We start from the raw sequence: 13,461 nt of genomic DNA on the forward strand, positions 1-13,461 counted from the left end.
TAAAGTATGACACTTTACGGTATAGGCGGAAAGCAACTGGATCGTATAAACATTACTTATTTCTTAGAGAAACTGGCAAGACACGATTATGATATTAATCTAAAAATTGTTAATACTGCGAAAACCTACTTTATTCAACAAATGACGTGTAAACCACAATTGTTTTTTAAACATGAAATTATAGTAACGACAGCTACAACGTTGATTTTTCGTATTACTTCTAATATAGTTTATTTTTGTTAGCCATAGACAATACAACGTGATCCCATCTATTTTAATTTCCAACATCAGTCGGTAAATTATAATACATTTGTATTTTCAACCGGAAGTAGTTTTCGTGTCAGAGGTTGAGCACATTTCTCCGCGGTACAATTCTAGTCTATTGATTCAATACAACTGGCTTCACACAGTAACGTTAATGAATGAAGAATAAGTTAACTAGCGCACACGTTACACACGCATTGCCACAGAGAGAAACTGGGTGACTGTAACTTTATTCTGTTCCCAATACAATACAAGAAAGTCATCTTATTTGAGGTAAGCTTGGGAAGCGTGTGCACAACATGCTAAAGCTAACAGCTAGCCTGATTATGGGATACTTCTGAAGTTGTAACGTTACGTTAGTTAGCTAACAAGACCCTAAGACTTGGTCAAATGATAACTCGGCGATGCCTTGAAGCAACGTTGTTGAATTAACGCCCGCTGAGAGTGTTTAGTTGCCAATACATGTTTGAGTTTAAACGTTTCATGTTAAGCTAAAGTTAATGTTAAAGTTAATGTTAATTCCACATGGACTCTAGCTAATTGGGTTCATCTTCTTCAGTGTGATTCAACTAGTTTTGTGACGTATGTTTGTCTCTATTATCACTATTATTGTATCTGCTAAGTTGAGCTAACGTTACACTTTACGATCTGTGTCCAGTGTCGGAAAGGAAGCTTCGAGTGTGTAGTCTGAAAATCCACTGAACAATAATTATAAAGCCTGTAGTTTTTATGAATTTCGGCATCTTCTAGTTTGACATAACATTAACTTGTATAGGTTGACTTGTAGAAATGAGCAGAGAACAGACACCTTGTTTGTCACACTCCCCCCCCCCCCCATTAGTAAATACAATAAGAGCACTTGTTATTAAAGACTGAAGCTTCCTAGGCATGACAGTTGTTTTCATTAAACCATTTTTAAAAATATCTTTATATTAATATAATATGTTTTATCTTCTTTCCTTCCCAAGTTCATAGACCCGAACAGAGATGGCTGGAATCCTGTTTGAAGATATCTTCGATGTAAAGGACATTGATCCCGATGGCAAGAAGTTTGACAGAGGTGTGTGACATGTCATTAATAACAAGGTTGAAGAAGGTGCGAAGTTATAACTCCATACATTACAATGGTCTCCAGTCTCTACTACAGTACTGGTACATTTATTCCGTAATCAGCCACCTTTATAAAAATATGACATGATCTGAAAACCATCAAGCTAAAGACCCAGATGCATTTCTCATTGTGGAAATGTAACATTGAAAAAGTAGAATTAATGTTGGTCTTACCTTTTAACCGGGTGTCCAAGAACGCAAATCCAAAATAATGACGCTTGTGGCCAATCATACAGCTTCAATTATCTACATTTTAGTTGTTTGTTGTTGATCTTGCGTCTGTTCTTTTGTTTTGAGTTATGTTCATGTATTTCACCTGCTAAAAGTATTCACCTATAGTTACATTTGGTTACTATCATGTATTCAGTGTTGTTTTCAATTGATGTCCTTAACTTTAAAACCGCAAATGAACTAATCCAAAATCTACTACCACTTGTTTTTTTCCACTTAAGTATCTCGTCTGCACTGTGAAAGTGAATCTTTTAAGATGGACCTCATCTTGGATGTGAACATTCAGATCTATCCGGTTGATCTTGGTAAGGAGCAATATCTTTGTCTTTTTGTATATTTATTTTAAGTTAAATGAAGATTGGAAGTCTTTTTTTTTTTCTTTTTTTTTTTTCTTTTGTCTCAACACAATCATATTCTGAAGTCATTTATCTTTCCACATGACATCAGAGTCAATTTGCTCCTCTTAAATCTAAAGCAATCTTTCTACTCTTTCATGAAGTGGTCACATAAGTGTTTGGCTGCACTAATTTTGCATTAAAACAGCTACATTTTACTCTTATGTCCTCTATATGTGAGAGCACCTTAAGGATAAACGAGCAAAGTACCGTGCTTAAATAACCCAGGGTGTCTGAGCCCACCATAGAAACTCACTTGCATGTGTCCGTTTCATTAAGGTGACAAGTTCCGCCTGGTTATTGCCAGCACGTTATATGAAGATGGAACGCCAGACGACGGAGAGTACAATCCTCAGGATGACCGGTCATCTAGGTGAGACATTTGCTTGATGCATTTAACATTACAAACAAATGCTAACTTTTTTTTATAGGACATAATACCATCAGTGTGTATATATATTTTTTTCTGTGACTGTCCTCTGTGAGATACCATATTGTTTGCTGGTTTAGATATGTGCTCTCATTTAACTTTGTTTCCATTCCCAGAGCGGACCAGTTTGATTATGTGATGTATGGGAAGGTTTACAAGATTGAGGGCGATGAGACCTCAACAGAAGCGGCGACACGCCTGTGAGTGATGTTTCTCACTTTGACTGAAGCTATGAAGTTAAGCTTATATGTGTTAATACAATAACTAATCAAGAAACCATTGGCATAATGACGAGTAGCGTTGCAGCTGTTATAGATACATTATTTGTGCAATAATCCCACAAGAACATATTGAAATATTGCAGCATTTAGGCCTCCATACACCGGGGGCATGACAAAAACAAATTACGCAAAAATGCGACATAATTGCTTCAAAGATTATGTCTTGGGCTTTTATTGTGAAAGGTACAGCGCAACCTGATTGGTTGATGACTTTATTTGCAGTAGGAAAGCTCAGAAAGATCCACCAAAATATATAGATGTGCTAAATAATCGCAAGAAAATACGGCCCTAGTTTGTAATGGTCTTTTCAAATGATATTTCGTTCATTGTTATGAAAAGACTACACTGTAGGAGGCTTTTCAGTGGATTGTCATTGGTCCACTATTCTCTGTATTATGTGGATTACTTGCCCAACAAAGGTCTGTGTGAGAGATAATAATATATTATTTATCAGTTGTTACCAACGTTGGAATCATTCTCATTTGTACCTTTCACGGATGTGCTCCTTCTTTCAGCTCTGCCTATGTGTCTTTCGGTGGCCTCCTCATGAGGCTGCAAGGAGACGCCAACAACCTTCACGGCTTCGAGGTGGATGCCAGGGTCTACCTCCTCATGAAGAAACTGGCCTTCTGAGGCTCACCTCTGCTTGCCCACTTCACTGGTTCCTCGAATGCCACAGTCAACCTTAAAGTCAAAATGAACTGTACACTGAACATTGGTATTCTCAATTCTGCAGCACGTGACCATCATCCAAGAGCAGCTCATAGACAGAGTATGTGGAGGGTGAAGAAAACATTTAGTTTTTTACTTTTGTAGTTACAGAATGTTTTCTCCAAGATGATGGACTACAAATTAAAGACTGTGACACTTAAGAACTGCAACCTCCATCTGCTGGCAAACTGTAAATAAAGATTTCTTTTATACATAATGCTCAGGTGGTCAGTCACCTTTTTAACAATGTTTTTGTTCTTATCTTGACAATTTATTCTTTGTTTTGTTAACCAACCATAGACCTCTGCAACTTCTTAGGGGCTCTTGCAAACGTGTTGAATTTGGTTATGTTTTGTAATGGTGTTCTGCAATATTTTTACTGCAGGCACGCTGTGTGCTGTAGTGGAGAGGGCGGGAAAAGGGTTTTATAAAGAAGCTGATGCTAACTGGCCCAAGCACTGTACCTCACAGGGCAATTTTAAACACCGCTTTGTTTTGGAAAAATATGTAATTAATAGACATTACATCACATTAAGTAATATTTATTTTGAGCATACATTTAGGCATTCCTTCTTCCAACCAGTAAATGGAGCACTGACATGTCTGGTAGATATGTTTTCCAGACACACAGCTTTAAAACAACGGAACAGTCATCATCTCTTTCCAGAAACACGGTTCAGAGTAACTGGAATCTGCTCACATCAAAAGGCTTGCAATTAATATCTGCTTTGGAATCTATCCACATACGAATATTGTTGTGTGTGTATCCTGCTGTAGTTGTCAGAATGAGTAGCTGCAACTTTATTTGGCCTTCAGTGCTACTATGTTCTCCTGCTTTGCATATGTACTGGATATCTCCAGACTGCATGTATTCTTCCATACCACAGACCCACACTGACCCTGTACTTTTCTTAACCCCCATATCCTTCACAGTGACCAAGCCGAAAAACGTGAAGAGGCCATGCGTTATTACTTCTTATTAAATACATTTTATGTCTGCAAATAGCAAACTGTTGGTGCCTTTTCACAATTTTCAAGAACAGGACAAGACAAGACGGGAGAAGATCAGATGGCCTAGATTGCGATGACATCTTTTTAAGATGCTGCCAGTTTAAGTTAATAAATCACCCCGTCCCTCTCTGATCTCATTGTCAGTTTGTATAAAAGCTAATTTGCTCATGCACTCAGCTCACTCATTTGACTGTGTTGTGAGTCAATCTGCAGATTGTAAATAAAGATTTGACTTGATGTGCTTTGATTAACATCAATCACCACCAGATTAACCATTAAGTGAATCATTTTAAGTTGAGTTGTTGACTGGACCCTGTGGCAAAGAATTTGTTAAGTTAAAATATTTAACTCACATATGGTACTTTATTACCCAGCATGCCATAGGCAATGGTCCTATATTTGCTTGGACGGCAGCAATCTAAAATGTGGATACTCGTGAGAGAGAACATTGAATTAAGGGTGAAGAGGCAGCTGTTTGTGTGTAACAGAGGCGTCTCAATGTCAGCGTTAATGGGTGTCACAGGATGTGGAGTAACACTGCCAATGACTAACAAACTCCTGATATGTGCACGGAAAGCCTTCAAACATTGGAGTGTAGTGAAGCTGTAGAATAAGCTTGCTGCCTTAACAAAAAACAACAGCAAAACGGCAAAATGATATCACTACACCGATCAAGTTATTAGAAGAATGAAGATGTTGGGCTTCCAACTGGAAATACTGGATTTTAATGGTTTAATCTATGTTCTTCTGTCGCAGATTTTGTGCTGATGATTAGTAATTTAAATAAATGATGTAAGACATTTTCTGCTCAAACACTTATTCACATATTCAGTGCTTTTCACTAGAATACTATTTTCAGTATGGACATGAAACAGAATTTTCTTTTATCACTTTTCAACTGGTCTAATAACACCCTGAATGCAAATCAAATTCAGATTGTCACAATGTTGGTTTGGCATATTACAGAAGTGACAAACTGCAACTGTAACCTGTATTTACATAGACATAGAATAACAACGTCGGTACATTAGTTGTGTCCTGGTTGTGCCATACTGGAGCAGGATTTGTTTTCATATAATATCATGCTACTGTAAGATTCCCTACGTTTTGGATCTCAGATAGCTTACTCTTCTTAATTTATATATATTCTTTAGTGTAACATCTTAAGGTCATAAATGAATTGGCTTTTCTTGTCTTTTTATGTCTATTTTCTACAACTAAGGTTTACTTTACAACACTTCTGAGCATTTCCAAAGCTTTATTGAGCCTTCCCTTCTAGTCATTTTTGGATTTCTAATCATTTCACTGTGAAAATTAAATTAAACTCGCAAAAGGATTCATCATTGGGTCCTTTTTTTTTGTCAATTTGTATTTCATTAAATGGCCAGGCATCTAAAAGCACAAATGTATCTCAAAACCTGTGCACTCAATTTGTAGTGGAGGGTTAGGGTTCGGGTCGGTCCTGTGCTCGGTTCCAGTCCCCCGGAAGTGATGTGGGTTGGAATACACTGCGCAGGAGCGTTCTGGGGCGGCTTGTTTGCTCTCCGGGGTTGGTGCTTCCAGCTTTACGGGTCCAGGGAGTTTACTGCACAGCATGGATCAACTAGCGCCGTGCAGTATCACCGCCTGTAGAGATATGTAGCACATTACGCACTTATTTCTTCCACAAGAAAATGCCGTTTTAAAGCTGACTCTAGACGGGCTTGGTGATGTCACTGCATTCAGATCTGACTAGAAGCACTGCATTCGGGATTATGTCAACAGTGGTGTTTCGTGGAGAGATTAGAATGAACATGTATCTTCAAGTATATTATTAAAGCAGCCAAACACGATGGATAATCGACGGAAAAGGAAGCTGACGTTCTTTACAATTGGGCTTATATTTCTTCTAAGCGGTGTGGAATATGGTAAGATCTCTTTTTAATTCAATCACGTTCCCTTTAAAATCTAAGTGTTGCATAAACATTGACATATTTCATTACATGCATGTAAAGCTATTGCAGATAAAGTTATCACTCATCATAATTGAACATTGGTTAGTAATATAGAGTGGTGGTTAAAGCCATGTAGAGGGAATTTTACTATTCATACCTTTGTTTTTTTTTGTGTGGTACATACTGTGATTGAACTTGTGGTTTGACAAGTTGATGAGTGTTTCAATTCATCTGAGATGTTTCACACATCCATTATATGAACCTATCGGGTAAAGAAGACTTTGGCCAGGACTGTAGGCAGGATTATAGTTCTACAAAGGACAGGACTGGATCAGTAACTTAATTTAACTGTTCCATTGTGTTAACTCCAAGCTGTCTCCACACTGGCCATGTTATTTAATAATTTACTTTTTTTTAAAGTTTCACAAAAAACTGATTTGGCCTGTGGAAAATCTTTCCTAGGTTGTTAATCTAAATGCCCCAAACAATACCCGAGGACATGACTCAATGTTTTCACCTGAATCAAGCTGCAGACCAATCCATATTTAAGTGAAATCTGGGTGGGGTTAGCACATTGTTTAGCCCTTATGTCACCTTACGCTCACAATACCCAATACCTGACGGTCCCCAAGGACATGCTTGCGTCATGTCCTTGGGGACCGTTTTGATTAACATGATTCTAATGTTATCCCATAGAACAACACCTTTAAACACACTCCTTTAACACCTCTCTCAATAAGATTCAGAAAGATAAGATTTATTACAAGACTCTTGTGTCAGATTACATTTCACTGTACATGTGTTTTTCATTGCCGCTCGCTGTAGGTATAATGTCGTAAAACACTAACAAAGAAGTGAGATTCAATTGTATAACATGGTTTTATCACTCACTCACATACAGATGCCTCTGTCAGCGTTTAGTTTAGTTTATTAGGATCTCCATTAGCTACAGCATTGCAGCAGCTGTTCTTCCTGGGGTCCACACAACAGACTTGCATAGTGGCAATGCAAGAATGAACGGCACAAGCCTTAAACACAGACAGAATAACATGACATACTAATATCAAATAAACAGGACAAGACTAAAACAGACAAGACAAGCTCCTGACAATTGTGTCATCATCTGGGGGGGAAGGATGAACATTCTTGCAAATGACAAGAACATTTCATTTCCCTCGCAGGCTTTATCGGGTGTCTTCTGACCCAATAATTGAGTCCGCACCATGGAGGCATTCAAATGGAGAAGGAGCTACCACTCTTTTAGCATTACTAGCACTGACATGGAACATATTTAAAGTTGCAACTAGAACTAAAACATACAGACATCATCTAATATCTTGTTTCACCCACTGATGAATGTCACTATAGGGCTCAGGTGAGTCACAAGGTTGCAATAAACACTGATGAGATGCCACAAGGATGCAGCCCAACAGAGCCACAATGTGGTCGATTGACTCCACATTCGAAACTATGACACAGATGACTCGGCATCGTTAAGTAAGCCAGTGTAGGCTCAGCAGATTTTGGAATACAATGTTCACTTCATATGTTGTGTGTTGTCCGAACGGTTTTCAAGTCAGACACTGAAGTGTAACATTACTTCAGATGAAAGTGTACTTCAGAAGGCAGATAAAAACGGATTCTGCTTCCTTTTGTGTCCCCAGCGGTAATATTGCCCACAATATGGAGGTATTTGCAGACATTGGATGCAGCACCCTACTTTCTGGGTTTGGCCCTGTCGGCATTCAGCTTCAGCGGGCTCCTGACGGGACCGCTGTTTGGCCACTTGTCTGACCGAACGCAGACCACCAAGAAGATCATTTTATTTGCCAACTGTTTTGAGATGATTGGTGAGTCCGCTCATATTTGTATTTACACCACTACTGCCTTGAAACCGTATTCTCATTTCAAAAACACAACTTCCTTTGTTATTCTAATTGTGTTAATATTCTACGTGGCTAACTTTATTTTTCTCCAACTTTTTGCTCTCCAGGTAATTTCATGTACTTTATGGGCTACTCCAAGTGGCTGTTACTGTCAAGCAGACTGGTGGCAGGTGGGTCTGCACCAAATGACACCTCTCATACCAGTAAAACCTGGCAGTATCATTATATAAAGATTTCAATTTTAGCTTGTAAATAAAATGTTGCACCATCGTTTGAGCCTTCTAACAGCTGCTGTTCAGTATATTTTAAATGTGGTGCACATTTAACCCCAAAATGATAAATGGTGACTATTTGGTTGACCAGCTAAGTATATCCAGAATGCTTGAAAAACACAGGCATACGTTTTTCTCTTTGTAAGAAGGCTCAAGTAGCCACAAATCCCCTAATTTCAGCGCATTGATCATGCTTTGAAACTTGAACCTGCGGTGACACAGTACACCACTTTAACTCTGATGTTGTGTATTTTAGGTATATAATAACACATTATGTGACAAGAATGTAAATCCTCTCCAGAGCTCCAGGTTTTAACCTCAATGTTTCAGTAATGAAATTCACTCATGAAATATGCATTTCCCCCAGGCATCGGCACCGGTGCTGGCTCATCCATCTTTGGCTTCCTGACCCGAAGCACCTCCCCCGACGACCGCGCCACTGTATTTGCTGCTGTCATGGCATGTCGACAAGCTGGCCTTCTGATTGGTCAGTGTTTTGTCTGCTTTCTTATGACAAATTCCAAAGGCTGCCAGCTGGTCATTTTGAGTTTAATTGGCATGAACTGGAATGGTTTTGTGATCTTTACACGGAAAATAAGATTGAGATTTGAGTGGAATTACTTGCCATCTAGCCTCCCATTTAACACAGTGAATGCTTAGAGCTCAAGTAGCCTGTATGATTGTAGTTGCTTTTAGATTAGTTTGCTACTTACCAAGATTGTGCTAAATGATTTGCAAAGATTTTGGGGTAACATGTTTTAACTTTGGGTTTGACACAGGTCCAGCATTTAACATCTTCCTGAGGCTGTGTGATTTCCACCTGGGTCCTTTTGTGGTCAATAAATATACTGCGCCAGGGGTAAGGGTCCGCACTACGTTTTTTTCCTTTGCCCCTAAAAGAAAAGTTGTAACTCTTTATCCATCACCTGCAGTTGTTCATGTGCCTGCTGTGGACTCTCCTTCAAGTGGCGGTGATCTTAATGTACTGGGACCTACCGCCTCTAGAGAAGGGGAAGGCCAAGAAGAGTCTGACAAGCCAGAGCAGGGAGGAGGTGGAGGAGGATCGAGGGCTTGTGGAAGACGACAATGACGAGGAAAAGCCGCTAATGGGGTCGCAGGAGCTGGGGGGGTCCTACGGCACAGTTGTGACAGCCAACGACTCAGTTGTGACATCCAACCCAGCCGGATACGATGCCTCTGCTGCCTCAAAGGACACGTTGAATCATATCTCTCCACCTCCCTCTCCTGTGCCACCGGAGTCCAATCCGTCTTCCAGCCCCCTTAAGAATTTCAGCATATCCCGAGGTGGGTGGTTTACAGTGCGTGTGTCAATATCATTCTAGGTCCTTAAAAAAGTCAGGGAAAAGTTGTAAAACACATTTAACTTCTTAAAAATAATGTCTCTGACCCTCTTTGTAGAGTTCCTGAGAGAAGAAGTAGTCGTGCTGCTGGCTGCTCAGTTCATCACCCTCTTCAATCAGACAGCGCTGGAGGTGCAGACAGAAACACACACACATACGCAAAGAAAGTCTCTTTATATTTCTTTAGTTAAGGATCACTTTCCTAAAACAAGTAGAGTAACAGTTCTGCTTTCAATGAATTGATTTTTGTTTCTAAATAATTTAGAAACAAATGAAACTATGCTGGGATAGGAATTATTATGGGATACTTCTGGCAGACATGTTTTCAGGACTTTGTGACAATGTGCTTTCATGCACTGTACCAACATCTCCCCACATTCCCTCCTCAGACCATGGTGACTCCGATGACCCAGAAGTACTTCAGCTACGGGGAGCTGGAGAACAGCGTGATGTACTGTCTGTGCAGTGTGGAGGTGATCGCCGGCTTCCTGTTTGTGCGCTGGCTGAGCCAGCGTGTTGCTGATCGAGTGGTCCTGGCCGTCGGTCTGATCATTTGCAACATCTCCGGTGTCTGGTGCATCATCTTCTTGGCTAACCCACTAGGTCAGACTGCACTGAAGAAACTGTTGTTATTGTACACATAGATCTTCATCAACTGTAACTGATGCTGCTACAAAACCTGATCTCCCACGAAGAGTCAGTTTAATGGTGCATTATTTACTGATGAGGCCTGTTTAACAAAGCAGGTTTACATGTTTATATGGATAACTCTGCTGAATATAGAACATCCTTAAATCTGGTAAACACTCTCTAGTATATAAATTCTATGACAACCATCCTCTCGATCAAACATTTGAAATACCCCGTTAGAACCTGGCTGTATCATGAGTGTATCAATGCTTTGGTGTTTTCTTTTGCAGGTGGTTTCTCCTGGCAGCTAACTGAGTTCATCATTGGGGTGTTTCTGCAGGTTTTGGGTTTGCCATTTGTAGCCGTGGCTCAGGTTTCCCTCTTCTCCAAAATTACTTCTGAGAAAACACAAGGTGAGAAACTGCACCATCTGTTGGAAAATAGAAAGCATTGCATGTTGGAAAGTGCGTCCTTTTACCTCGCGTTGTTTGGTGTGCTGAGCCTTTGTACCTTGCTTGTATTGCAGGGTTCAGTCAGGGAGTGCGGCGCTCAGTGGGAGGCCTAGCTACCATCCTGGGCCCTCTGTGGGCTGGTGGCCTCACCGAGAACATGTATATCATGATGGGGGTGATGATGGGACTGCTGGCACTGCTAACGGTATGCAAAAGGAAACTAAAAGACAGAGAATGTCTATTTACAAGTCATCCAGTCTGGGTGAAGGTGGTTATGGCTGTGTTTTGGGGAATTGTCACTAAATGCACCATATGAGGGCTAAAACCGACAATTTCGCCACCAGTTTTGTTAGTTGTGGCATTATTATTGTGCACAAATTTTACCAAATCTACTTCAGTGGAACTTTATTAACCACTAGCGCTGTGTACTGAATCTCAATACGATTGTAGTGCCATGCAGCTATAGGTCTGAATACCAAATGATTTGATTTACCCTCATTTAACATGTGCACAAGACACAGATCTTATTTCTGTTTCAAGCAAAAATTGCAATAACAGTTTTTCTTTTTTTTGCAGCAAGAATCTAATTAGAATAAATAAGAAACAAACAAAGCTCAGAAAAGGGTTTCCAGTTAGGAATAGGAGATGCGAGTTGACATCTTATAGCCAGCAGCTTCTCTTGCGCTCGGGAACAAAGGAGCATACCGAAATGCTTGTAATGCCTGTAATGAAGAGTGGGCAAACCATAGCTCAGCAACCAAATGTTTCCACTATCACTGAGAAAGAAGAAAACGCAACCGGAGTGTGTGCCTGCGTTAGAAGGACTCAGTGTGTACACTTTGGAAAAAGGTGAAAGGGAGTCCACCTTTCTTTTAAATTAGGCCCACCGGGAAGCTGCCTCCACAGCCCTGTCTTTTCTTTCATTGGTGATGACATGTTGTTACATCACTGACAGCTCTGAAGCAGGGTTTCAAGATCCAGGGTTTGCACCAAATCAGTCAGTTTTCAGGATTAATTCTGCAGCCGAGGGAAGAAAAGTGCTTAGTGTGAAAATCAATTATTTGCTCGGGCATCAGACCTTTTGGTATTTATTCTAATGTTTTAAATGAAATAAATTTTCAGATTCATGAGAAATCCTTTTCTAGACAACTTAATTTTAGGAGATTTCTAAATTGAGTTTATTACCGAGAGAGTTCTGAGAAAATGAAAGAAATATAAGAAATGTACAAGAGACTCCAACACTTGTTTTTTCTCTTAGAGCTTCATTGCCAAACAGTTTTTCTTCTTTTTTCTTTTTCTCTTTCTTGTATTAAAACTAGTCTAATATTGTTTTATACAGGTGATGATGGCTTTCTCATACAAGCGGCTAGTTGCACCTGCTACAGAGGAGCAAGTGGATGACTCGGACAACTGTGGCTGATGTGATGCAATACGATTAGATATGGAAGGTAGCCTTTTACAAACATAATCTATTTAATAAAGGAAGACATTTACGTATCCAAAGACTTACAATAAGACCTGTATTTTATTAATGCAAGACAATTTTTGTTCTTGCATGCATTCGTATTATGAGCCAGTAACAATCAAAATGGTCACTGGGATTTTGGACCCCTTTGTTCGTAATAATAAGATGCTATATTCCATGTTTCTGGTTTGACTGGCAAACAATATCTTTCGTCAGATAACTTCCGGGCTCTAAATAGCAGCGGTGTCTACCACCATACTGCCTCTTATGCTGTATTTCTTTCCCTTCTGCCTGTGCACAGTGGAGGATTCCCTGTCCTGTACCTTACACACCATCCACAGTTTCACTTTCTGCATTGGGACCAGCATGCAGAGTGATAACACCCACACGCACCAACAGCACACACCTCACTTCCTCCCGAGGGCTTACTTAAAACTTGGACTGGTCTAATTTGTCTACAGAGGTTAATCAAAACACTCGTATGGTGTATACGTACGTTTCCCATGGAAATATGGAATCCTGCTGCGTGTGCAAGCTCTGGATGAAAAACATTTCCATCCTTTTGTGTTCTGTACCGGTACTACACTGGGTTCATCACACTCTGACTTTAATGAACATGCCAAATGTTTGTGGATTTAGGTGACCCATGTCCTTGAGCTGTATGAGAATAAATTAGCTGTTGCTTTGATACTTGATTTTTTTTTTCTGGGGGGGGGGGGACCTCAAATATATTTATCAAGCTTACAGAAAATAATCAGGTAAATGAAATTACCAAAAGTTTTTCATGTGTAAGGAGTTTTTTGAAAAAACAGGCTTTATTGTCCTCGAAGTTAAAATACATATATTTTGGACCAAGATTTTATTTTCTGATACATCAGAAGGAGTTTAGCCTTTACTCATATTTATTCCATCTACGTCTGATATAATGGACACAGAGAAATATTTGAAAAAATGTATGTTATTTATTTAACTGTTAAATTATGTGCGTTAATACTTTCAGAGGGGCCCCTACCATTGAAGCAGTGTGA

General features: G+C 39.7%; 2 protein-coding genes across 3 annotated transcripts; both read left to right on the forward strand.

The window, feature by feature from the left end:
• The first annotated feature begins 355 nt into the window (after positions 1 to 355).
• polr2h (RNA polymerase II, I and III subunit H) lies at positions 356 to 3,639 on the forward strand. The gene is made up of 6 exons (XM_031859642.1): positions 356 to 537; positions 1,233 to 1,324; positions 1,827 to 1,910; positions 2,280 to 2,373; positions 2,547 to 2,630; positions 3,227 to 3,639. The coding sequence occupies exons 2-6, from the start codon at positions 1,252 to 1,254 to the stop codon at positions 3,342 to 3,344; spliced, it is 453 nt and encodes a 150-aa protein (XP_031715502.1). The 5' UTR covers positions 356 to 537; positions 1,233 to 1,251; the 3' UTR covers positions 3,345 to 3,639.
• A 2,324-nt stretch (positions 3,640 to 5,963) lies between these two features.
• Positions 5,964 to 13,121, forward strand: mfsd8l1 (major facilitator superfamily domain containing 8-like 1). Of its 2 annotated transcripts, XM_031859312.1 has the most exons (12): positions 5,964 to 6,340; positions 8,032 to 8,217; positions 8,361 to 8,423; positions 8,893 to 9,012; positions 9,305 to 9,384; positions 9,458 to 9,830; positions 9,945 to 10,018; positions 10,276 to 10,489; positions 10,807 to 10,929; positions 11,043 to 11,173; positions 12,308 to 12,416; positions 12,735 to 13,121. In XM_031859312.1, exons 1-11 carry the CDS (start codon positions 6,265 to 6,267, stop codon positions 12,386 to 12,388), a joined length of 1,521 nt encoding a protein of 506 aa, XP_031715172.1. In that variant the 5' UTR covers positions 5,964 to 6,264; the 3' UTR covers positions 12,389 to 12,416; positions 12,735 to 13,121. The 2 variants fall into 2 exon arrangements, with proteins under 2 accessions (XP_031715172.1, XP_031715173.1); XM_031859313.1 differs by lacking the exons at positions 12,308 to 12,416; positions 12,735 to 13,121 and having other exon boundaries at positions 10,857 to 10,929; positions 11,043 to 11,134.
• The last annotated feature ends 340 nt before the right edge of the window (positions 13,122 to 13,461 follow it).

The sequence above is a fragment of the Anarrhichthys ocellatus genome, unplaced genomic scaffold (genome assembly GCF_004355925.1).
Source record: "Anarrhichthys ocellatus isolate YVR2014 unplaced genomic scaffold, GSC_Weel_1.0 scaffold22, whole genome shotgun sequence".
Lineage (NCBI taxonomy): Eukaryota > Metazoa > Chordata > Actinopteri > Perciformes > Anarhichadidae > Anarrhichthys > Anarrhichthys ocellatus.